This window comes from Vitis vinifera, chromosome 9, assembly GCF_030704535.1.
Source record: "Vitis vinifera cultivar Pinot Noir 40024 chromosome 9, ASM3070453v1".
Classification (NCBI taxonomy): domain Eukaryota; kingdom Viridiplantae; phylum Streptophyta; class Magnoliopsida; order Vitales; family Vitaceae; genus Vitis; species Vitis vinifera.
Window position 1 is genome coordinate 17,669,206 of NC_081813.1, and position 26,844 is coordinate 17,696,049.

Below are 26,844 nucleotides of genomic sequence, written 5' to 3' on the forward strand. Positions count from 1 at the left end.
CCATGAAGGAAGGCATTTTTAATATCCAGCTGATAAAGAGGCCAAGAGCACATAGCAGCCATGGAGAGAAGCAAGCGGACAGAAGCAATCTTGGCAACAGGGGAGAATGTGTCACCATAATCAGAACCATAAACTTGAGCATAGCCTTTAGCAACTAAGCGGGCCTTAAGGCGATCAACCTGACCATCAGGACCAACCTTAACTGCATAGACCCAACGACAACCAACTGTAGATTTACCAGGGGGTAAAACAACAAGATCCCAAGTGCCATTAGAGTGCAGAGCAGCCATTTCATCCACCATTGCCTGTCGCCAGCCTGGATGGGAAAGAGCTTCATGGGTGCTCTTGGGAAGAGAAACAGAGGATATAGCAGAAACAAAAGCAGAATAGGGTGAAGATAATCGATGATAACTCAAAAAATTGTAAATAGGATGAGGGTTACGAGTAGAGCGAGTACCTTTCCGAACAACAATGCATAAGTCATTAGGAGAAGGCAGAGCCGGGGCAGGTGAAGCCGAAGGGATAGGAAGTGAGTCAGCAGGTGCCTCAGGAAAAGGGAGAGGAGCAACAATACGCGGGCGACGATGATAAACCTGAAGTGGTCGAGGGGGCATAGCTTCAGGTGGGGAGACAATGGGAATGGGCAAGACTTCAGAAACGGGAAGAGACTCAGAAGTGGTGGAAAAGAATGGTGAGTCCTCAAAGAAGGTGACATCAGCAGAGATAAAGTACCGATGAGTCTCAAGGGAATAACAACGATAACCCTTCTGAAGTCTGGAATATCCCAAGAAGAGGCACTTCATGGCTTTGGCGGAAAGCTTGTCCTGTCCAGGAGTGAGAATATGAACAAAGCAAGTACAACCAAAGACACGAGGAGGAAGGAAATAAAGTGGTTGGTCAGGGAAAAGAAGGGAGTGAGGAATCTGATCGTGTAAGACAGAGGAGGGCATACGATTAATCAAATAACAAGCGGTAAGAACAGCGTCCCCCCAAAAACGAAAAGGAACGTGACTATGGAGGAGGAGAGTACGAGCTGTCTCAACAAGATGTCGATTCTTGCGTTCAGCTACCCCATTTTGTTGAGGAGTATGAGCACAAGAAGACTGATGAAGAATCCCATGATGAGACATAAACGAAGTAAATTGGGCTGAAAAATATTCCCTGGCATTGTCACTGCGTAACACACGAATAGAAATATTGAACTGGGTTTGGATTTCAGTATAAAATTTCTGGAAAATAGAGAATAACTCAGCTCGATTTTTCATTAAAAATAACCAAGTACATCGAGAATAGTCATCAATGAAAGTGACAAAATACTGAAATCCTAAAGTAGACGCAGTCCGACAAGGACCCCAAACATCAGTGTGGACAAGCTCAAAAGGAGACTTTGCCCGATTATTCAAACGCTTTGGGAACGAGACACGAGTATGTTTCCCAAGCTGACATGACTCACACGGAAGCGATGACAAAGTGGAAAAACGAGGAACCATCTTCTGGAACTTGGAGAGACTAAGGTGGCCCAGACGATTGTGAATGAGGAGAGGAGCATCAGTGGAAATGCAAACTGCAGGAGATGAATCTGAGGTGAGGTGATAGAGGCCTTGAGACTCACGTCCTATGCCAATCGTCTTCCCCGTACTCCGGTCCTGCAAGGTCACAAATTTATCAGAAAAGGTAATAGAGCAATTAAGAGTACGAGTGATTTTGCTGATGGAAATAAGATTAAAAGGACATTCAGGAGTATAAAGGACAGAAGTGAGAGGTAGAGAAGGCAGAGGAAGGGTCAAACCAATACCTTTACCCACAGTTTGAGAACCATTAGCTAAGGTAATAGTAGGTAAATCAGAGGTAGTAGTGATAGAGGAGAAAAGATCCTTATTACCAGATAGGTGATCAGATGCTCCAGAATCTAGAATCCAGGGTCCAAGAGAAGATGTGTGGGTAAGGCAAGCAGAGGCATTACCAGGCTGGGCAACAGAGGCAATAGAAGCCTGAGATGTCTGAGATGCGGAGGAGCTCGGAAGCTGAGGCAGCGGAGAATCAGAGGACTGGGCCATATGGGCAATGCGAGGAGGTCTTCCATGTAACTGATAGCAACGATCGCGAGTGTGGCCAAGTTTATTGCAATAGGTGCAATGAGGACGTTGGCCTCGACCTCGGGTACCACTGCGTCCTCCTCGAGAGGTAGTTTGAGAAACTAACACAGAAGAATCTGAAGCGCTATCAGATGGCAAAGTCTGAGTGGACGAGAGACGGAGGAGGCGAGCAAACACGTCATCCAAGGACGGAACTGATGAACTACCAAGAATCTGATCACGAATAGGCTCAAGATCCGGACGGAGGCCAATAAGAGTAAGGACCATGAAGAACTTGTCAAGCTGCGTTTGTTGAGCCCCAACATTAGGAGTAAGAGGCATCACAGACAAGAACTGCTCCTTAAGAGAGGCAATCTGACCAGTATAAGTAGATAGATCCAAGTCCTGTTGGCTGAGATGGACAATAGCAGAAGCCACCTTATAGAGACGCTGGATATCATTCGTGTATAATCCTTTGGCCTGAGTCCAAAATTTAAAACAAGTTTTATAGGCCTGAAGATGAAGAAGAATCCGGGGATCAACCGATTGCCATAATACACTACATAACTGGGCATCTATCTTCCTCCACTGTACGCGGTCAACCTCAGGGATATCTGCCTCCTGGGTAACCAAGTGATCTTCATATCCTTGACCCATAAACCAAAGTTCAACAGAGGCAGACCAGGAGAGATAATTCTCATTGCCAACCAATTTCTCTGAGGTAATCAGAGGAGATCCAGAGAGAACAGAGGTAAAGATCTGATTTTTGGTGGTCATATTCACGTATTTGGATCGAAGAGAGCCCTGGAGAGGAAGAGAAGCAGCACCCAAGCCTCGGAGATGGAGAGGAAGCCTTGTCAGATGTGGTCGGAATGGCAAGAAAGCCAAAAACAGGAAAAAAGTGGAGATGCAGGGCTCGTGGAGGACTGCCGGAGGGCTAGAAGGCCAAGACGGCGCCGGACGAGCCTGGAGAGGTGTCGGACGTGGCCGGAAAGTGAGCCACGCGCCGTCACGCGCCGGCGCGTGGGTGACAGTCCGACGGGGAAGATCGGCGCGTGGGGGCGCGTGAGACTCCGGTTGCCGGTGGGGTTTCCACTGGCGTGTAGATCAACCTCCGGCAGTTCGGAATATGTGGTCGGTGCCCGGAAAAGAGGTCGCCGGAAAAATTCGCCGGAAAGGGTTGCCGGCGTGGTAGAGATCCGACGGCGATGAGGTTGTCCGGGGTGGTTCGGGAAGGGAATGAGGGGACCGGAGTGAAACACGGTCACTGGACGGTTCACCGGAATTGAGTACACGGCTAAACCGAAAAAAAAATTAGGTTTTCTCCTTTGGCTCTGATACCATGTTGAGAGAGAGAGAGAGAGAGAAAGGAGAAAAACCTTATTTTCATTCATCTAATCTCTACTTACAATTGAGAGATATATATATACAAGGCTAGGAGTCCTAACTACCATACATGTGACCTATATTAACAAGGAAAGATAGTATACTATACATACATTATATTCAACACCTATTATACAAATAAGCTATTAGCCTCATTTAAAATGACATGAATAAAAAAAAATTAGAAGATAATAGACATAAATTTGTGTACAAGATGCCATTTTAGAAAAATTAATTTTGTAGCCACAAATAGTTAGAAGATTCAAAGGAAAAATAAATATATACCAAGGTTAAACTATGGGAGAAAAATACTTACAGAGTCTCCTAAAGTACCTTCCTCAAGGCTCGTATCAATGGAGAGAAGCGGATTATCCATTGAACTACATTTTATACAAGCAAAACACAAATTACTTAGCAATCAGATCTTTAAGGTTAGAAAGATAATGACAGTATTATATACAAATATGTATCACTTATTGACAAATATATGGGTATATGATACTTGCTACTATAACATGACTATTTTCACTATATGGGTGACAAATGGAAAAGGTACAAATACATTTTGAATTTAAAATTTATAGCATAGAAAAATAACAATGTATTTTCAGTTTTCAATTTATAGAAAATAAAAGACAAATGTTGAGCATTAGGCAGTCAAGCAATCGTCATTATGTCATATTATTGAAAAGTATTGCTCATGCCAAGCATTTAGGATTTAGATAGTATGTGCTGCAAACATCAGAGAAAGAGAAGTTAGGTTGGGGGTTGGGAAATCGAATCCGTAACTGTAAAGGTGGTTTGGGGGCTTAGAAAATGGAATCCTTAACTGTAAAGGCAGTGAACCTATGTATTTGCAATTTTATGAATTGAAAAATCTTGTGGTAAGCGTGTATGCAACTTTGTGAAGCCCAAACTCAAGCTTGGAGACAAAGTACTAAAGCATGAGGAAAGTGAATCAGGTTGAAGACTCCTCCATGCAAGGACACCAACATGGATGGCAAGTTTTCATCAACCTTTGAACTTTCAAGGATGATCTGTTAAAAAGAGAATGCATGTGTGTGTGTTACTTTATTAAATTGGAACTAACTAAAATCTCTATTAAAAAGAGATTCTTCTTTGTACAAAAATGCTAATTCAAGGGTTCAAAGAAGCTTGATCTCACACCAAAATGCTTGACTCAAGAATTGAAGATCTGAAGACTGGAAATGAGTCCTGAAAATTATGAAGAGATGACTTAGGTTTTCTCTTAACTTGAGCCTTTAACTGGCTTGTCTTAGGTCTTGTTTTGACTTGAATCATGAAGATTTAAGGACTAAAGTGAGCCTATTAGCCAGTATCCATCTAACCCAAGCTTTCCAAGAAACATCCATCAAAGCTAAGTTTGAAGCTGGCACTTCCATTTAAGGACAAAAAGTTGATTTCCAAATCACACAAGATTATACTAAATACTGCAAACTCCTTGGTAACAGACATCTAAGGAGTCCTGACTAACAAAACTTCCCATAGGTTATGCAATGATCTATAAATGTCCTTAAAGATTTTAGCTTTCCTCTTTGATCATCTGCAAGATAGCTAGGATAGCTCCCCTCCGCAAAGCTCTCCCATAAGGCTCCTCCCAAAACCCACAAGGATATAAACAATATAACTAGAATAACTCTAAGGCAACAACCCCATAACAAAGCACAACATCTACTAAAGCTCCATAGCAGTAGACTAATTGGAGAAAGGTTATTGATTCACTTAAACTTCCCACAAATTAGACACAAGATTTACAAGTTGAGGCTGATGGCTCCAATGTCACCCAAGGTGAAGCAAGTCATTAAGATTGAATTTCTTATGCGTCAAAAAACAAGTAAAGGCTCTCATTTCTGAGGGATCATTTTCCTCAGAAATGAACTTCGCTTAAGCAACACAAGGAATGACTCTAATCTTGATAGGCACAAAAGAAACAATTTGAGGTAAAAAGATCATTTGGAACTAAATCCCAACACTCTTGTATGAAATGGAGGGGGAGAGAAAAGCATATTAGAAAACCATTATAAGGGAATAAAGACAGCCAATTTCTTGAAAAGACTAAAGTCCTAAATTCCTACAAAGTGAACCTTTTTTACAGAATGAGGTAATTGAAAATCGAGACGTAGTGCTTTATCTCCATCCATTTAAAGGATAAACTTCCTAACCTTAATCCTCAACCTCAGTATATTGATACATTTATATGGTTAGGTGAAAACCAAAGAATTTCATGGGTATTTAAATTTTGATCCTCTAAAATTAATCCATACAGATTCAACGATTAAAATGTTCATGTGGATAGAAATATTGGTGGTTTAATTTTACAAAGATATTAATGTCAACAAAAATATCAATAAAAAAAATGTAGAAATGAACCAAAAAAAAAATGGCAATTTTGAATAAAATTTTGGGACAAAACAATCAATAATGCTCACATTAAACTAGTTTTTTTAATAAAATAAAATAATTAATACATACATGTACATACATACGTACATACATACATATGTATATATATATATATATATATATATATATATACATATGTATGTATGTATGTATGTGTATGTATATGTATATATGAATATATGATCAAATTAGTACCATTGATCAATAATATTAGAGAAAGAAAAAAATCATGAGTACTAATATATACATCTTATACATACTTATCAAACAATATATACATCTTATACACATTTTTTATAAGTACTAATATATACATGAAAAAAAAATTAAATTAGCCGAAATGTGATCTGGAGAAGTAAAGAATGATAATAAGTTTATCTTTTTAAGTTTTATTCTCTGCTAAAAGGAGTACCCTCCAAGGGATGTGAAAAGCTTCTAGAGGTTGAAGAAGATGAGTCTCAGGTCTTGTTTGGTGGAAAGAAAATCATTTCAAGTACATTTTGTTGGAGAGAATGGAGATTTATGGTTGGTTTTGTCTTAATGAAGTGAAGGAGCTTTTTTTTCAATGGGTTTTGAGAAAGATGAGATCAAATGGTTGTTGGATCATTCATAGAAGACTTCAAAGGTGGAAAGGTCACTAGGTTTGAACCGAAAATTCGATGGACGAACTAGAGCTCATTTGTTGGAGGTATTAGTAAATCCTAGTGGAAGATGCTTGCAAATCGCTAAGTTCATGACAAGCCGAAAAACAACATTTGTGGTCATTCCAAAAGGACAGAAGAACAAGGGTTGGATGGCAATGGGAGAAACAATAGCAGTTGTGATGTTTTTTCCCTCCCAATGTGTGGAGTATAGGGGCTTTAAGAAAGTAGTATTTGAGGAGGATAAGCCTGTTTCGGTCCCTCTAAGACGCAGTTTTGCTAGTGTGGTGGTTGGGGAAGGGTCAAGAAAACAAGGTATTGAACCTTTTAGAAGGTGGGCTAAGGTGATGGTCTATGAATTTTTGGAAGCATGTGTGAGCAAAATTGCAATAGGCAAAGCCTAGCCAAAGTTGTGGGAATTAAAGGAGTGATTTCCATTACGCCTTTCTCTGAGAACCAAGGGATCTTCTTTGTGGAGTCTACTGATATAGCAAATTATTTACATGAGAAGAGGATTATTCTAGTGAGTGAAAAAATAGAAGTTAAGGTATACAGATGGAATCTAAATGTGAATGCTAGTTTGTTAGGGTTGTTTCGAAAGGGTTGGATTAAGGTGAAGGGTTTACCATTTCATTTGTGGTCCGAGAAGCATCTGTTTTGCTTGGTTGAAGGGTGGGGAAAGGTTCTCAAAATTGATAGGCATACTACCAAGCTAGTAGACTTGGTGAAGATTTGGATCAAGGTTGAGATGAAGGAAAGGGCAATAATCCCCACGATTGTGAGAGTATTAGATGAAGAATAGACCTTAGCTTTAATAACATTCGTTGAAGGGTTCCCCGACATCCAAGCAAGCAGCAAGAGGATGATGAATGGTCTTCAATCTTTGGCAAACGTGTCAATCAAGTGGAGCTTCAAGAAGATCGTAAGGTTGACATAGTACCATGTTTGAGACCACATGAGGGTCATTGGGAGTAAGGATGAAAATATCGGTTTTGAAAAATACATTGGTAACTTGATTTTACGAGTATATTAGGAAATATTGATGAATATTTTGACACAAAATATCAGTAGATAAAAATTGATATATATTGAAAGATATAATGTATTTAATTTGGATATATTAAAAAATGTAAAGAAATGTTTATATATATATATATATATAGGCATTTTTTATTTAAAAATGTTAATAATTTTATTTATAAATTTATATTTTTCTTGTATTTAATTACTATAACTAAATTTAACTTATTTACAATAATTTTATTTTAATTCATTTATAATTTAAAATTTAAAATACATACATATATATATTATCAAAGGACAGCTTTGCTGTCCACCCTTCTTTCCTTATTTTAGCCCACAATTGTTTCCTTATTTCTCCATTTATTATTCTGTACAGTTAGCATATATTATTTGACAGATTATAGTTTACATGTATAGGGCTAGAATCATGTTGGAATTTATTTGCTTTCATTTGCTTTCCATGTAAAGCATCCTTGTAAAGTCTATATATAATATACAAAACTCAAGGCCAAGGTATTCGGTCATTCACACAATATTTTGACATATATTTAGGGATGTGCATTTTAGGAAACTAAAAGAATCATAGGCCTATTGGCAAGGGCCTTAAATTCCATGTAAAAGACTAGGGTTCAAGTCTTGGTAGTGTACACCTGGGTGTGGTTATTTTCATATCTTTGTGAAAATGAATGCCACATCGGAAATAAGGAACAAAATGAAGCCATATTTTAAAAATGGATGCTCCTTGCTTATTCACACTGGAACAAAATGAAGCCATATTTTAAAAATGGATGCTCCTTGCTTATTCACACTTGAGGTTTGGGTCGGGCTTCATCTAAATGGGCTGGATGACACATGCTTCTCAAGCCCACATCAAATTCCCAAAATTTTACAACCGAAGGGAATGCTGACGCAGCACTGATTTTTCAGCGATAATGCCAAAATTTAAGTAACAAATTGGAATATTGTTCATTTATCGACGAATCAACGATGAAAAATGGAGAAAAAAATCCAAAATATCGGCAATATATTGCAATATTTTCGTCCTTGGCTAGGAAAAAGTGGAAGACAACTGCAATCCTCTCCATGTTAGCCAAATTTCAAAATTGAAATATGGTTACAATGGTAAAAAGGATCAAGGCTTCTCAATGCAACAAGTGGGCCTTTTAATCTTTTGGTCCAGTCTAGTAAGCAAAGTGGGAAGCAAGCCCACGTGCGTGAAAGAAGGCCAAGTCGTGGAGGATGCTCAAGGCCCACCAAAATTACAGGTAACAGTCCAAGAGCCCATTATCATGTTAAGGCCTAGTGTGGAGGAAGCCCAAATAGATCTTGTGGCCTGGGGCCTTTTTCTTCAAGAGAGGTTAGCAAAGCCCACCTAATAGAAAGGGCCTTTTGTGAGCCTTTCAAGGCATCTCATCAGTCCATAGGGAAAACGTCATTTCCATCCAATACAGACCTGATCAATGTTTCTCTCCTTGTTATTCATACCCTTTTATTCTACACATCAAGTTCCAATCGAGCTGACAACATTGAGAGGAATTCCTCCTTTAGAAGGGCAGTTCTTCATGTACTCAACATCACATTTCTTTGTGGCTTATGCTTTTTAGACTGTTGCATAAGGTTTGTTTTTGCTAACCACATCTATTTGAGTTCCTCGCATATCTTAAAATCCCTATATTACCTCATTGGAGGAGAACAAGTGAAGCGATGATAGCTCTTGAAGAAAACATATTATAGCCTGAAACAGCCTTGGAGAAAACTACTTGAAAGGTTTATTGGAGCTCTAACTGAAATTGGTTTGCCCACAAAGCAAATATCAGTTTATTTGTCAACCATAAAGCTAGTAAGACTGTAGTTTTGATTTCCTACAATTTTTTGTTGTATATGCTGATGATATTGTTCGCCACCAATGAAGCAACTGACATTTCCCTATTGAAGAAATACAGGACGAGAGTTTGAGATCAAAGATATGTGTCACCTAAGATACTTTCTTCAAATAGAGAATGATCAGTCTGATAGTGGTATCTTCACTTGCAGATAAAAAATGTGTTGTATTTTTTCTAAAAGAAACTAGGATGGTAGGACCCACAAATACCCCAATTAGGGTGAATCATTAATGATGTGATGGAGATATATGTTGTTGACAGATTCAGAAGCACATACTTCTGCAGTGTCATAGGTTAAAATATCTACTCAACCACTTCTAATCATCTAGAGGTTGTGCATAAGATATTTAGGTACACCTAAAAACATGCCTTGAGAAGGTATTTTGTACAAGTAACATGGCTACATGAGTGTTTAGGCCGTTACATATGCTGATTGTGCAGGTTCTATTATTGATGGTGATTGACGTAAGTATATCGTACCTTTGTTGTTGACAACCTTGTCAGTTACAAAGCAAGAAACAATCAACAATAGCAATCAAGTGCAGAAGTCAAGTCCAGAACAATGATCTTTACTATTGGTTTGTGGAAGAAAAATATTCTTACAGAAATGGGTATAGAGGCTAACTTATCCATAAGTTCATATCATGGCAATAAAGCTGCACCTAACATAGCTTATAATCCTTCAACATGATAGGATAAACATTGAGGTGCATTAAGGAATGATAAAGTTTGGCCAAATCTATATACCTTTTTACAAGGGAGTGACAAGACATGTGTTTCATCTGGTGTTAGGAAAGTTAGGCATGTCCTATATATATGCACCAACTTGAGTGGCAATGTTCAGAGGTTTAACTAATTAATAAGTGGAAAATAATGCGATGTGATGACATATTAATATGACTATTTCTCTTACTTATCAAAAAAATATTTTAATGTGACTTAGAAGCTAATGTAAGGAAGGAGTCAATAAAAAACACTGCACTGAATAATTCTCATTAATTAATTAACTAGTACATTATTTGCTAATATACATGAGTACTAAAGAGAGAGAAAACGTAGGAAAAATAAACTAACCAACAAACTCCCTAATAAATAGGCTAACCAGATGCATGATTCAAAAATAAGCTAACAAACAAAATTGAACTAATTTGGACATATTTGTAACAACTCGTCAACATGACTATTAACTGAAAAGTAAGGGATTAGAAGAGAATGATCAACTAACCAATACTGGCGTTCAAAAGATGAGCGCTTTATTCTATTGATGTTAACAAATATCCCAAATATGATATCCAGAAAAACAACACAGCTCTCTTCAAAGCATCTTAAGCCCTGGGCAAAAGAAGTCTTAGTGAACTTCAATATAATTTATCAGACAGTTTCAAACACAGATCTGCAGTGCCAAAATGGAAGAACTAACTCATAATCCATAGAGAAACTTCTGCTAAAGAAATGCAAGGAATTTAAAATTGGGGCCTACTTTAATAAAAGAAAAAAAGTCTTGAGAACAAAAATTTCAATCACAACCTAGAAGGCCTTCTGGATCACAGGTATCGTCCTGTAAGTTATCTAAAATGTAACTAGTAAATTTTTTAGCCTAATTCCATCTATCATAGATTGGAGCTACAGGATGTTGAAAGTAATTGCCACTTTATGAAAGCATGTTTTCTCCTATTTATTATTTTATTATTTACGAAAATTTTTCAAATTAAGATTTTTCGAACAGTGCCAAATTTCTCACTGGATACCTAAAAACTACTAACAAGGTGGCAGTCAATACTTGTCATCATAACTATTAATGTCTTATTTCTTCTTTTTGACTTACTGCAGCTTAGTAATGAGGTAAAGTTTTAAGTTGTAAACAGTAAAATATGCAGAAAAAAACAAGATTAATACTTGAAAGGATCATATGTTGTCAACTTTTTACAGGAAATACAGAAATTTTATTAAGTCAAACAGGAGAAGGAAGGTTGAGTGCAGCTCTTCTAGATGGCCTTGTGCAGGCCAAAGCTTTGGCCTTTTCCAAACCTGTAAGCGAGGGAGACTTGATGTAGTCAGTTCATCGGTGACTAAGAGAAAAAGAGGCTCATGGAAGTTTGTAGGTGATTCTGCCAAATTTTTATATCATTACAGAGTTGGGGAGTTCCTTTTGTTGGGCTCATCACTTAGCCAATCAAGTGGTGGTTCTTTTAGCAAAAGGAAGATTAAAACTTTTGGTGTCTTTCCTAGGGAATTTTTTTGCCTCCCTAAGTTGTACCTAGTGATTGTTTTGGTTCACTTTATGATTTCTTTTTCTTTTTTTTATAACTTTCCCCAACCATGCAAGCTACATTGCATCTTTCCCCTTGCTTTGATCAGATTTTGTATATTGTGGAAAGATATCCTGTCCCTCTTGATCCTAATAATTAATAGAAACAATCTGGTGTGTTTCTAATATTTTTTTTTAAATGAAAAGGACAAGGAAAGTTGAGGTGTCCTCAAATTAGTTGGAAAAATATGAGGATAAACCCCTATTCTTACCAGGTTAAAAAAAATATCTTACCAGGTTCAAAAAGATCACCTAGAAATGCAAGGAAACAAAGCCTAAATGACTGTAGAAACTCTTACCAGTTCAAACAATAGCATAAGAGATTTACACTTATACTTCATTGCAATTCTTTGATATCACACATGTATTCAAAGAAGATAAGGAACCCAAGAGTTAATGGAAGAAAAACAAAGGGGCTGATTTTGAATGTGGCTATGAATGTTAGGGCACCATAAATTTTGTTAATATAATTACACAGAATGCTCTACATGATAGAAAATTTTAAAGATAAATGAATAAATAAACCATAATACCTGCAGTGAAGAAAAAGTTATTTGCAGATGAGGAAGCCCCAAGAGTGATTTTGCAATCCACCAGAAACACAAGAACCGGTTGCAAAATATCATGCACCAGGAATCTTTCTTTGAGGAGACTAGGATGATCATCTAAAATTAATACAACAAAAAACCAGAAGGAAAATTTCAGAAATCAAATATGAAGCTATCAAGTTCAAAAGAAACAACTCAAGTTATAAAGGCTTACCCAAACCAAGAACTGAGAACATCTGAACAACCACTCATCATACATAACAATATCTCCATGAAGAACTCTTTGAGCAAGAAAAACCATGTCAAAGAATGACATGCAGGCTTCAAGAGCAGGTAGAAAATGCAAGAAAACCTTCTCTGAAAGGTACATCTGTGTATTTTTTTTTTAAGTACAAAATGATCATATGGAACAACACTTCCCAAGAATACCTGAAAACAAAGCTCCACTCTCCCTCCTTTTGCTAAAATTCAACAAAGTAAAAGAAAAAGAGTATGGACAAGAAACTAACAAGAGCTAACAGCAAAAGAACATTATAAACAGAGGGTAATAGAGTCTGTGCTTCTAGATGAAACAAATGCAGATTACTAGAATGCTGATAAAAAAAAATGAAAAGAAAAAGAAATTAAAGCAGAAGAATAAGAACTTCAATCTAATATTTATGAGTCAAACTATAGGATTATGAATAAGCGTCACTGCAAAAGTATACCAGTTTTTCAGCCAATCAATCAGATTCAACATGTGAAATATACACCAGAAAGGCAGACTGCACAAAAGACTCAAGAAAAAAAATAGCGATCGTATTATGTTTTGACAGACTAGTGCGCCAGATAGCTAGGAAGAGATTTAAAAAGAAAAGGATCCATAAAAATAGTTTAACTTAATCAATATGTACAAGGGAAATGTATGAGAACAATTTGCGGCTTAGATCAGGGTCAATTTGCAGCCATATCTTTATGGACTGATTGCAGATGAACTGGCACTAATTCGAACTGAGATTTTACTTTAGCATATATCATTTACACAAGTAAGAGGAAGGTACACTATGGAATTGTGGTAAAGTAATGATCCATAGACTGAAGGATAAGTTCGGTCTACTAGTTCAGTTTATACAAGGGAGGTGTACTCCAGTGCTATATGCCTTAGAATTTCAAGTAAGCAAGATGTTTCAAGCCTAGAGGTTTTGACCAGGGAGTTTATAGCTCCTTGAAAGGTTTTGTGGTTCCCTGTATTGGTTTTTGTTCCCTTGCAAAGGCTCTTTTTTTTTTTTTCCTTGTATGCTTTCAAATGGGTTTTTTTTTTTTTTTTTTTTTTATCAGAAACAAACAAATGTATTAAATTAAGGAAAAAGAAATACAAAAGAAGGATGAGGAATCCTCCCAAAATACAACGAACTAATAAGAAAGTATGCTGAAACATCCAAAGTACTAAATAATACAACAATAAAGTACCACATGAGAATATACAAAAACAAACCATAGCTCTAGTAGTTGACTAATTTCCTTCCAAGGCTCCAAGCAAACTATTTCTCATCCTTACAGTTCTTCTGATTCAGATTGCAACGTAATTTAATATTGCTTCTAATCTCACCTTACCAAACTCTTTATATCTTCTTGTGTGATATCATGATAATAATTTGGATTTTGAATAATCCAATTCAATAAACAATCTCAGTTTTTCCCAATAAAACCTATTATATAATTAAATTGAATTGTTTGAAGTACAAATCATTGTGAGGATATCACAAGCCAAATCTATTCAATGATACATTCCAACTACTGTCCAAGCATAGCATCAAGTAATGTAAAGCAATCCATGTAGAGAACTCTATACACAATTTCTGCATGTGCATTTGATATGTCAAATGTGGATTGTTTTAACTCACTTTTTTTTTTCTTTTTTTTTTTTGATAGGTGTGGATTGTTTTAACTCACTAAACCAAGCACACCACCCCACAACCAGCACCCCCACCCCCTTCTTCTCTTTCCATCACTAAACTTCTGCAAACAAGAGCATAACAACCAGACATGGAGCAGTAATCTTTCAATATGAATTTGTGAATGTCTTAACTCTTCCATGACCATGATTCACAAAAGCAGATCACTTCATTGAGAAAATTTTAAATATCTGATAAAAACATGAATTTCCTACAAATGAGTAGTCCAAGGTGAGACCATTTAACTTATTAGTAGATTGTATGGGAAAGCCATGTACGACAAGCAACTTTTAGAGTTATCCAATCAGTCTAATAACCCAACTCTTGGATAACAACTTTTTCAGAAAACTCAATGACCAGAAGACCAAAAGGCAAGCCATCCACCCTCTTTCTCTTCAAACAATGTATATCTTAGATCTGGCTGAGGAAAGATTTTGGTCTCTATAAAGCAATACCAATTTCTCTTCTAACCCCTGTTTCCCTTGTATCAAATCCAAAAAGTAAAATGCAAATTTGGAAGCCAATGAGTCTCCAAAATTCAAGGCTTTAAGTGGAACAGAGGCTGTATAAAGCTATTTTGCCAAATATGTGTGCCATGTGAAGAGGAACAGAAAGTGAAGAATCAGCTACTGACATGTTTCACTGTTTTCTGTTGATATATGTTCTGGAAGAGACTGTTTCCTTAAGCATGCATGTTGTGGGCAATTTTCAGGAAACACTCGCACTAATGGGGTAAAATTTGGAGGATGGCAACACCTACAAAGACAAAATTTCCTGGATAGATGATATATATATTATGAAGTTGATTGGATTTTTTTTATGCTATCTGTGGATGAGAATAGGGGTGGGGAGAGAATCATCTCTTGGTCATCTCTACAAACCTAAACTTCCAAGCAGTTGTGAGGAGATTCCTCTTCATAATATTGTGGGAGAAAGTGGTAAAAAAATTTGATTCAATCGGCTGTTACAATCCTAATTTATATCCTATATTTACAAAGAAATTTAAGGAAAAAAAAAACTAATAATCACTATAAATCAAGACAATCCTTATAAATTAGAGATTATTCTTCCTAATCTGATTTACAGTTATACACACTTTCCTGATCTAATTTACAGCTATATATTACATAAATATATACAAGAGACCTCAAATAGGAAAATTCAGATTTCTAACACTCCCCTTAAAGCTAGTGAATAGATATTATCCATGCCCAGCTTGCCTATAATTGCTTGAAATGTTGTGCTCGTCAAACCCTTAATAAAAACATCTGCAAGTTGTCTATCTGACGACACAAACGAAGTGCAAATTAACCCACTTTCTAACTTTTCCTTTATGAAGTGTCTATCAACCTCAACATGCTTTGTCCAGTCATATTGTACCGGATTATGAACAATGTTTATGTCTGATTTGTTATCGTAATACAACCTCTTGGTTCCTTCCCATTTAATCTGTAAGCCCTCGAAAATAATTTTAAGGCATCATAGCTCACAAATTCCTTGTGTCATAGTTCTAAACTCTGCCTCTGCACTATACCTTACAACCATTGGTTGTTTTTTACTCCTCCAGCTCACTAAGTTTCCTCCAAGAAAGGTGCGGTAACCTGATGTTGATCTCCTGTCTACTATTGATCCAACGTAGTCGGCATCCGTATAAACTTCAAGGAACAAATCCGTACCATTTCTGAAGAGAATTCCCATTCCTAAGCTACCTTTAAAATACTGTAAAATCCTATAGACAGCTTGTAAGTGGACCTCCTTCGGATTGTGCATAAACTGGCTCACTACATTCATGGCATAGGCAATATCCGGTCTTGTGTGTGACAAGTAAATCATCATCCCAGTAATCTTTGATACATACCTTGATCCACTCCTTTGTCTTTCAATGCTTCCCCAAGCTCATGATTTGCTTCAATTGGAGTCTATCGGTTTACATCCAAGCTTTCCCATCTCCTTAAGCTAGTCAAGGATATATTTGTGTTGTGATACAAATATACCCTCTTTTGACCATGCCACTTCAATTCCCAAAAAGTACTTTAGTTTGTCCAAATCCTTTATCTGAAACTCCTTTGCAAGACATTGCCGAAGTGCCTCTTTTTCTTTTGAATTATTTTTTTTTTGATAGGAAACGACAAAGGCATATATTAATATAAGGGAAAGTACAAGAGAAGGATGAGGAATCCTCCCCCCCAAGAAAACAGAACTACAATGAAACAAGTACGAGAAAATACAAAGTAGATACAGACAACTACTATGAGTTAGGCCAACCCAATGGAGTTGCACGCCGCTAACCAATCAAGGTGAATCACATTAAGGGGAATCCCCTTAAAAACCTTAGAACAAGAAACCCAAAGAGAAGCAAGGAAATGAATCATGTCCCAAAGGTTCTCTGAATTCCTTGATTTATCCTCAAAAATCCTTGCATTTCTTTCCCGCCACACCACCCATAATATAGAAATGCACGCAGCTTGCCATAATACAATCCCTCTCTTAGAAGATCCAAAACCATTAAAATTGATAGATATCATGTCAAAGACGCTCCTAGGAGGAACCCAATCTATCTTTGTTAACTGAAATAATCTGTGCCACAACCCCATCGTCATAGAGCAATGAAGAAAAAAATGATCTACTGTTTCTCCCTGCTCCATGCACAACATGCAAATGTCGGGACTAAGTGCTTTGTATTATGCCACCAACATATAATAGTAATATTGTAACTCCCCTTGATCAAAATGTTTAATGAACAAAGTATGATCTCCTTGGCATTGTTTAAACCCTAGAGATAACATAACTTTTGTAAATCTTCCAAACCATGCTCTAGGAGATTGTTTCAATCTATACAATGCCTTCTTCAACCTATACACCTTATTCTTGTCTAAACTTCCCCCAAAACCAAAAGGAACTTCCATATATATTTCTTCATCAATTTCACCATGAAGAAAGGCATTCTTTACATAAAATTGTTGTAAATTCCAATCAAAATGAGCTTCCAAAGATAATTAAATTCTCACCATATTCATCTTTACTACCGGTGAAAAAGTTTCTTGATAGTTTATTCCATATGTTTGTGTATATCCCTTTGCAACCAGCCTTGCTTTATATCATTCAAGGGATCCATCAGCCTTGTATTTAACTATAAATACCCACTACTTTCTTCCCTTTTGATAACTCCATAATTTCCCAAGTCCCATTCTTCTCCAATGCTTCCATCTCGACTTTCATAGCTTGTTTCCATTTCTCATTACTGAGTGCCTTGGTTAAGGTTTGTGGAATTGGTATGGAATTTATTTGGGTAAGAAAAGCTTTATGAGACGGTGAGAATTTTTCAAATGACACAAAATTGGACAATAGGTGTTGCATACATTTACGTGTCCCTTTCATAATGGCAATGGGAAGATCAACATCATCATGTAAGTCAAGAGGAGCACTATAATTGTGTACCTCATTTCCGAAAGTTGATTCAAATGTTTGGACTTGCATGGGTCTAGGTTCAATCACCCTCCTCGTTGAAAAAACTTGTAGTGGCTTTGTAGCAATAGGTTCTAACTCCTTTTCTGTTGTTCCAACATCTAAAATAGGGCAGGTTTGAGCTATTTTTGGGACTGTTGTAGCTATTTGAGGTGTGCTAGAAATTTCTTGACCTTTTTCATGACTTTCAGACTCTTTTTGGGTTGCATTTGAAGGTTCGGATGGGGAAGATTTAGGAAACTCAAGCAAGAACATGTCTTTATCTTCCATAGATGATGTCTCCACCTGAAGATAAGGAACTGAAAAATATCCCTCTGTTTCTACAAAAGTGACGTCAAAAATTAATTGGAGGATGGAAACATTTATACTCTTTTTGTGTTGATGAATATCCAACAAAAATACACTTTAATGCTCTTGGATCCAACTTCCCTCGATAATGAGCATGAATATGAACAAACATGGGACACCCAAACACTATAGGAGGAAGCTTACTCGATGTATTGAACTGAGGAAAGAATGTTGTGAACATTTCCATAGGACTCTTTAAACCCAAAACTCGAGAAGGAACCCTATTTGTTAAATGAGCAGCTGTAAGAACGCCCTCCTCCCCCCAATAGACTTTTGGAACATTTTTTTTGGAACAAGAGAGCCCTAGTAACATTTAGTAGGTGACCATTTTTCCTCTTAGCTACTCCATTTTGTTGGGGTGAATCGACACAGACTCATGAATGATTCCCTCTTTTTGAAAATAAGATGACAGCGTTTGATTGAAATAATCTTTTGCATTGTCCGATCTAACACGTTTTATTGACACCCCAAATTGATTTTTGACCATATTATGGTAATTTGGAAAAACAATGCTCACATCCGATTTTTGTTTTAAAAGGAAAATCCAAGTAACACGAGTATAATCATCAATAAGCGAAACAAATCAACAAGCTCCTAAAATATAAGGAACTCATGATGACCCCCAAATATCACTATGAATTAAACCAAAAGGAAATGATGATCTTTTGCTGCTCAAAGGAAATGAGACACAACGATGTTTTGCAAATTCACGAACATCACAATGAAAAGTGTCTACATCAATATTCTTAAAAAGCAAAGGGAACATGACCTTAAGTACATTAAATGAAGGGTGGCCAAGTCGAAAGTGATAAAGCCAAATTTGGTCTTTATTAGAAGAAGAGGACTCAAACAAAAAAGAAAGAGGTAGTTGATTCCCATTGCCAACATTGCCACTACTTGTATCAAGGTAGTAGAGTCCATTCTTTTCCTTAGCATGTCCAATCATCTTCCCCAAAACTCAGTCCTGAAAAACACAATGAATAGGGTAAAAGATAACACTACAATTCATATCTTTTGTGAGTTAATGAATAGACACAGGGTTGGTTGAAAGTTTGAGAACATGTAAAACATTTTTAAGACTCAAAGAAGGGTTTACATTGACTATTCTTTAACCTGCAACAGTAGCTAAAGACCCATCAGCAATAGTTATTTTCTTATTGCTAGGACATGGAATATATGTGCTAAATTTCTCTGATGAAAGTGTCATATGGTCAGTAGCTCCTGAATCAATGATCCAAGAGCTTGAAAGGGACATACCTGAGACACTAAAAGCATGAGAGAAAGGAAACTTAACTGAATGTGCAAGAGAGCAAACACCCATAGGTTTCTCCAATGAACCTAAAATTTTTTTCACCTTATCAATGTCCTCCTGATTCAATTCTTCAAGTTCCGTGCTGCTGTACTTTGATTGTTCCTCCACAGAATTATTAGCATCAGCTACATACACTTGGTTTCATTGTTGTCCCCATTTAAAACCACTAGCACAGTTGATACCCTGTGGTTTACCATGAAGTTTCCAGCATGTCTCTTTCGTGTGCCGCGGTTTTTTACAATATGTGCACCAAACATTGTCCTTATTCTTAGAAAAATCATATTTGCTACTGTCATTACTGCCACCTTGTCCCGAGTTTACGCCTTTGAAATTGTTATCTCTTGGCTTTGTTGTAGCAAGGGTTGAACCTTCAGCTGGTTGAGAATCAATCATAACACCTCGTCGTCCTTCCTCCGCTCCAATAATGGAGAACACCTCATTAATGGATGACAAATCTTCCTTTCCCAAGACTTGAACTCGAACTTCATCAAATTCAACATTAAGATCAGCAAGAAACTCGAAAATCTGCTCCCTTTCAATAAACTTTCTTAACATTGCAGCATCTTCACTACATTTCATTTGAAGATTTTGGTAATAATCCATTTCTTGCCAAAGATTTTTCATGAGATTATAATATTCAATCACGGATCTTGTTCCCTATTTAGTGGTTGAAATTTTTTGCTTAATTTTATAGATTTGAGCCGCTTCACATACCTTAGAATAAGTTTGTCTTACTGTCTCCCACATCTCTTTAGCCGTGCAACTGATTTTGGGCAACATAGAATTCCATAACCATGACATGATCATGGAATCCTCTTCATCCCACTAGTTGAACTTCGGGATCTTTGGGCTCTGGACCTATGCCGATTAGATGACTTAGTTTGCCTTTCCCTTTCAAAAAGCTTCGCACTTGTTGAGACCATTGGAGATAGTTTTGGCCATTCAACGGATACGCTGAATTGATATTCTATAACTCTCCAATGGTTTGATGAGGCAAAGTTTCACCAAAGACAGCTATGGGTGTGGCAGAAGTCTCAAACATATTAGACATGGTGAAATCCCAAAAATTGTAGGTAGAATGGATGAAAGATGAAAAAAGATAAAAACAAAACACACAGTAATGAAGGCTGAAAAACTTGAACTAAAATCAGCAATGAAGGTTGATGAAGAATGTCAAAGTGGCTCTAATAACATGTGGGAGAAAGTGGTAAAAAAATTTTACAAAGAAATTTAAGGAAAAAAGTAAACTAATAATCCCTATAAATCAAGACAATCCTTATAAATCAGAGATTATTCTTCCTAATCTGATTTACAGCTATACACACTTTCCTAATCTAATTTACAGCTATATATTACATAAATATATACAAGAGACCTCAAATAGGAAAATTCAAATTTCTAACAAATATCATGTTAGGAAGGAGATTATTTAGCTTTCTTGGGGGTAGGAGGAACATCATGTGCAATAGTAACCATGGTGATATCTTTCAAACTGAACTTCAACAGTTGTTTAATAAAGAGCCCAAGTTAGACGCCTGCTGCAAACAGTTTCAATGGTAGGGGGGGGAGAAAGATTCACCACAAAAGCAGAAGATTTTGAACACTTTGGATGGTCTTACAGAAGTGGATGCTTCAGGGCTTAGAAATGTTATTACTAAAGGGATTATAGAAACATTCCTAACTTATAAATAAGATTCTGGGACAAACTTGCAATGGAGGCTTCAAAGTGAGGAGACTTTTATGAAACAAAATTAGGAGGCTGCTTTTTCCACTAGAAGTGGGAGATTGATTATCAACTTCAGGAAACATTGATATACTAGTTAGGATTCAATACTTCTCTTTAATTCCTTTTTTTTTTTTTTTTGTAAGAAATCAAAATAGTATTACAAATAAAGAGAAGGAATGTACAAGGGAAGATGAGGAAACCTTTCAAAAAGAAAAACTACAATGAAGAAAACACAAGAGAGAACCCTTGTGAGGAAAAGACCAACTGGAGAAGAGGCTTACTGTGGAGCTTTTCAATATCTTACTCTGTAATCTGTATATAAACATATTCATTCTATTCATTAGGAAGGATCTCTCACCCTTGACATCAACAAATCTTTTGATCCCTTGCTGAATAAAAGCTTTATTACTTATTAAAAACAACAAAGAAATAGACAATAAGCACATTATTCTGTTTAATAATGCCTCTACTGGCTTCAACTCTAACTTCCTGTTCCTGGGTAAGTAAACAATTGCTTTACTGTGGACGAGAGCTGAAAGACAACTTCTTCAATTTGTAAAACAAAGTTCTTCCAAGATGAAGCAGAAAACTGCACTGCCAATCTCAAAATGGTTATTAGACATCTTAAGATGAGTTCAATCCTAAATTTTAATCCAAGTAAAAGTGAGGTTTCAGAATAAACATGGAGAATAAAAGCAATGGATCTTTTGTGAAATGCAATCTGATTTCAAGCTTAAAGTTTAACCTAAGTAAAAGCAATAGCTAAGATCCATTTATTTTTATGTATTTTTATCCATTTCTCAGCAATTAAGTGGAGAAGACACTTTTGACTGCCACTAAATTAAAGGAAAGGAAGGAAAATTAGAATCTTGTAAGAGGTAAGAAATTAGAATGACAATCACAAGATCACTAATTTCCATTCTTTTTCCACAATTTCTAGGCAATTCTGCAGACTGTAAGGGTTCCTTCACAATTTTCTGATATTTTCCCTGCCTACCCAGCAACCAACCAGAGCATTAATGGATTAAAAAGTACCCACCCTCCCACTTCCTCTGGCATTTCTTGTGGTAACCCCAAGTGCAGCAACCAGGACCAAGGTCACGAAATTCACCCCGAAACCAAAAATTGTAGCCTTTGTCAAGGAAAAACAAATTATACAACCACTACCGGTTTTTGTTGAAGAAAATTTAACAAAACATCAAACCCTGAAAATAAAGGATATATGTTACTGAAACACTCGGAAAATCCATTTCCTTGCCACACCTGAAAACAAGAAAATCAGTCCAAAAATTTAAACCTTGTTCAGTAAATCCGAACATGATGTAATTCAGCAGAAAATACAAGAAAAAAAAAATTTTAAAAGCTTAACTTTCATGTTACTGAAAATTGGAAAGCTAGCTGGACTGAGCTAAATAGTCAAGTTAGGTCAGAAGAGTCAGGAGTTAAGGTTTTGATTTTCTTGGATTCCAAATATGAAAAATCAAAGATCTATACTTTAATTTAACATATTTGTCCTCTATTTCTCAGCAACCAAATAAAGTTTTAATCTCTGTATGGTTCCTAAGAAGTCAGAATTAGAGAAGAAAAACAAAATTAAGATTATTATATTTACTATTGTTTCCATTTCCAAAAGGAATAAAAACTCAACTCAACAAAGTGCAATGGTTGTATTTTGTTCTATTGAGCTCACTACTGAAAAGTTATTCAAAATCTGGATTTCTTTTCTTGTCCTTTACTTCTTTGCAAAAAAAAATGAAGCATAACCGAAGTTTATAACCAAGAAACACTACTTAAAATGGGTAGCAGGAAGAACAGTTCAAAAGAATTAACAATGCCAAGGTTCAGAGGCTAAACATAACACTCTGTTTGCTTGCTGAATGCTGAGAAAATGTTGAGAAAGAAAATAAAAATAACTATGGAAAATTTCAAACCTAGGGTTCAAAGTATTTCAAGATTTAAGACCCAAGAGGACAAATGCCACCTCTTGACCACGCTCAGTTGAGTGGAGTCTTCCTTTTTCAGAAAACCAAAATAGATTCCAAAACTTGATTTCCTTTTCCCCGTTTTTTTCCTATACTTTCCCTCCGCAACCAGAGAGAGCTTAATCAGAGGTGTATAAAAGAGAAAAGCACCTAAAAATGAAGGAAGAAAAAATCAAAAGAAAGTCACTATCCATTGTGGAAACCTCCTCTCAACTCCATCTGCTCGCTGAGAAAGATAAGGACAAAAAAGGGAAAAATAACCAAAACGCTGAACTATCCCCAGTTAAGTTGAATATTTGCTCTTCAGAAAACTAGAACATCAATTCAAAAGCTTAATTTTCCTTCTTCCATTTTCCTACATTTTCTCAGCAACCCAACAGAGCTTCATCAAAATTTACAAAAGAGCAAAGTGCATAAAGAGTGAAGAAAGAACGGTTTAAAGGAAGTTAAGGAAGGAGAAACAAAAAAAAAAAGTTGGATTTTTGCAAAATTAAAAGCTTTTTTATTTTTCTCGGTAACCAAATAGAGCTTAACCGAAAATGACAGTAGAAGAAAGAACGTAAAATGTTGAAGGAAGAGCAATTCTAAAGAATCAAAAGGTTATAATTCAACGTAGAAGCCAGTAACACTCCGCTACGTCGCTCAGAAAAGGTGAAAAAACAATGAGAATAACTTTGAGTTCGGAAACTACAGACTACAGAAGCCTCCTCTCGACAATACCACTCAGCTGAGTTGCATCCTTCATTTATAGAAAAATCACCTGATCCCAAAAACAAGTCTCGAAAATTTTCGTTTTTGGTTCTTCCATTTTTATTTTATTTTTTTCTTTTTTCCAAGTTTTGTCGGCAACCAGACAGAGCCGAAGCAAGGAAATTCCTCTCAACTTTTATTTGTGCTGAATTGAGTCGCGTTCTAGAGAACAAAATCATCACAAAACACACGATTGAAATTCTTTTAATTTCCCTGAGTTTTCTAGGCAACCAAACATAGGGGAAGGCTAGGCCATGACAGAAATTGAAAAAAAGAAAAATGGAGAATAAAGAACAACGAAAAGAAAAGAAGAAGAAGAGAACGTACAGATGAAGAATTAGGGCAAATGAGGGTGATCAACTCCATCGTTTGGAGGAGCGAAGCGAAGAAGAAAGCAGAGAGCGACAGAAGCAAAGAGGGGGCCTTCTAAAATTCTGAATGTTCAAACTTCACTCACGGTGGCTCGACATATAAAACAATTTGATTTAATTAAATACACTTATAAAATTTATGTGACGTGAAATTTACCTTTTTGTAATTTTATATAGACGAGGACAAAATGGTCTGATAATATTCATAGGATGAATTTTATGGGCCCCACAATCCTATGGGTATATCTGGTGAACACTAAAAGGTACCTTTTGGTTGTCTTAAGTCTTAAACATCTTTCGTCATATCATTTTTAGGATTTTTTTTAAGACTTAAAAACTTTAACGCTAATAGTATTTTCATATTTAATTGTTTAAATTAATTATTTTAATTTAAGCAATTAAAAACACTAGTAACTGTCCCCATCACAATTGATTGTAGAATACCTTCTTTGTTTTTTCTTGATTGATGTTATTGCTCAAAAATATCTTTATATAAAGCAAAGAATTAAGGTAAAAAATTGATGCAGCCATTGGGGATCCACTTTGTTTAGGTTTTTTTTTAAAAAAAAAATTAACATTTTCTTAACCTTTTAACTTATTTTTGTATAAAAATTTCTTTGTATGTTATTATTAATCAAGAAAAATCGGAGAAAATATTACAATTGTAAGTAGTAAGCTCGGTTGCAATTCTTAGTAGAGATAATAATGGGACGGGTCCATCTTTTCGAGTACTCATTCTACGTCCACATTATGATTAGAATGATTTAAAATAAAGATAAGTAAGTTCTAAATGAGTTTGAAAAGTTTTGAAAATCCCAAAAATGATTGAGGATGGGTTCAAGAAGTTTTAGCAAATGAATTTAGATCTCAAAAGAATATGAAATTATTGTTAATTCTTTATTTCTTATTTTAATAATTAAGCGCAGATTCATCTTAATCTCATCTCATGTTTGATTAATCAAAAGAAGTTATCCAATCTTTAAGACATAATTAAGAATGATTGTTCCTTAATTAAAAAAACTATGTATCAAATGTATTCATAAGGTAAAATATTATCAATCCAATTCAACAATCATACTATGGGCTTGGGAAATGGTGTCAAATGGGTATCAAACTTTGCTAAATTCAACTTCCTTGTATCATATTTCTCTCACACAATGTCAAGAGCTGATACAATCGAGTGTCAAACTACTTAGACAACATCTTCCTCAAACATTTGTTATTGAATCGTATTGATTTTGGCTAAGGATTTCAATACAGTAAGGTGATATTTGTTTTTTAATTTAATGTAATTTGCTTTGAGACTTACACGATTTATTTTTAACTTTTTTCCATTTTCTTTTTACTTATTATTTGTTCTTAAAAACTTCTTATTGACCATTAAAAATAACTTTTTGAAACAACCAAAACACAATCTTAATATAACTTTCATCCAATTAATATTCAATAGTTAAAAAATAAAATAATAAAAATCACAAGATTTAATACTTAAAATACTATTAAATTGTATTTAAAGTAAATTAAATTATATTTAAATTTAATTTTTTTAAAAAAAAAAACACTAAAAAAAATTTATTTTAAAGCCTAGATCCTCAATTTGCAACCTAATTATCCATATTTTTCAACGTGATAAAAAACTCAACCCACTATCATCCTACTTATGGATATAAAAAGTGAAGAATTCTTTTTAAAGCAAAATATAACCTTTTAGTGGTATTTAAAATGTTTTGATAAGAGTGGTTAAGACTTTAAAACAGATTTATATAAGGGCAAGGTAATTTCTTCTAGAAGACTTTTTTAGTTTATGCATAAAAACTTCAATTAAAATTTAATAATACCACATTTCCTCCTTTACTTTTAAAAGAAAAAAAATTAAAATTTCGAATATATCCCCTTATAGTTCTAAACTATTCCATCTCTTTTAAATCTTTTATTTTTATATTTATTTATTTTTTTCAAATGAGATAATATTGATTCTATTTTTATTTTTATTTTTTCTATTTATATTTTTGTAAAAAAACTTATATCATTTGTGATATTTAATTATTATTTATGGGTGATATTTAATTATTAATTATTTATGTTGGTTTATAAATCAATATAGTTTGTAATGGTTAATTTATTTTTATATTATTATTTAGTATAATTAAATCATAAAATATGAATGTGTGAATTTAGATAGGATAAATTTATTATTATTTAAATAAAATTTATATTAAAAAAATTCAAGAAATTTTTTTAACACGATAAAATGGTTGTTACAAAGTAACAAAATACTTAATAAATAGTTTTTGCAAAACAATTGAAAATCTCTTTCAAAACTTAATTCCCAAAAATGATTTATAAGTCATACAAAAAGAAATTATGGGTTAGGGTAGGACTCGTTTGGCCATGATTTCAAAAACTTATTTTTAAAAATTGTTTTTTTTTAACTTAAAAAGAGTTTTTAAAAATAAGTTTAAGAAAATATGGTCAAACGGGTTCATGTTTTCTTGTGAAAATAAGTTTTCTAATTTTAAAAGCAAAAAATTATTTTTAAATCACATAATCAAATAAGCTCTTAATTTTATTCACCTCATTTGAAGTTTCGGCTAAATACAATAATTTTCTATAAATTTGAAATTTCATCAAATATATTTCTTATAATTTTTATTTATTATTTTCACTC

At 35.2% G+C, this 26,844-nt stretch overlaps 1 protein-coding gene and 1 long non-coding RNA gene across 6 annotated transcripts in view; both read right to left on the bottom strand.

Moving 5' to 3' along the window:
- Window positions 1–24,270, bottom strand: part of LOC100251858 (ABC transporter C family member 13) — a 191,096-nt gene extending 166,826 nt beyond the window's left edge. For 4 of the 5 annotated variants that reach the window (XR_009466598.1, XM_059739704.1, XM_059739703.1 and 1 more), the window contains exons 1-7: window positions 24,133–24,258; window positions 22,295–22,336; window positions 22,113–22,199; window positions 12,503–12,658; window positions 12,274–12,405; window positions 10,658–10,764; window positions 3,778–3,841 (exon numbers count right to left, since the gene is read on the bottom strand). Coding sequence is in view for 4 of the 5 variants with exons in the window: in XM_059739704.1 (XP_059595687.1) it covers window positions 3,778–3,841; window positions 10,658–10,764; window positions 12,274–12,405; window positions 12,503–12,658; window positions 22,113–22,199; window positions 22,295–22,336; window positions 24,133–24,171 (627 nt within the window). In the remaining variant the exon portion in view is untranslated. Of the gene's footprint in view, window positions 1–3,777; window positions 3,842–10,657; window positions 10,765–12,273; window positions 12,406–12,502; window positions 12,659–22,112; window positions 22,200–22,294; window positions 22,337–24,132 lie in introns of all 5 variants that reach the window. The other variant, XM_059739701.1, reaches the window with a different exon arrangement.
- On the bottom strand, window positions 18,652–22,106 carry LOC104880370 (uncharacterized). Its single transcript, XR_786629.3, has 2 exons — window positions 19,330–22,106; window positions 18,652–18,999 (listed from the first exon to the last, which is right to left on the bottom strand). It is a non-coding gene; the product is annotated as an uncharacterized LOC104880370 (long non-coding RNA).
- Window positions 24,271–26,844: the final 2,574 nt, after the last annotated feature.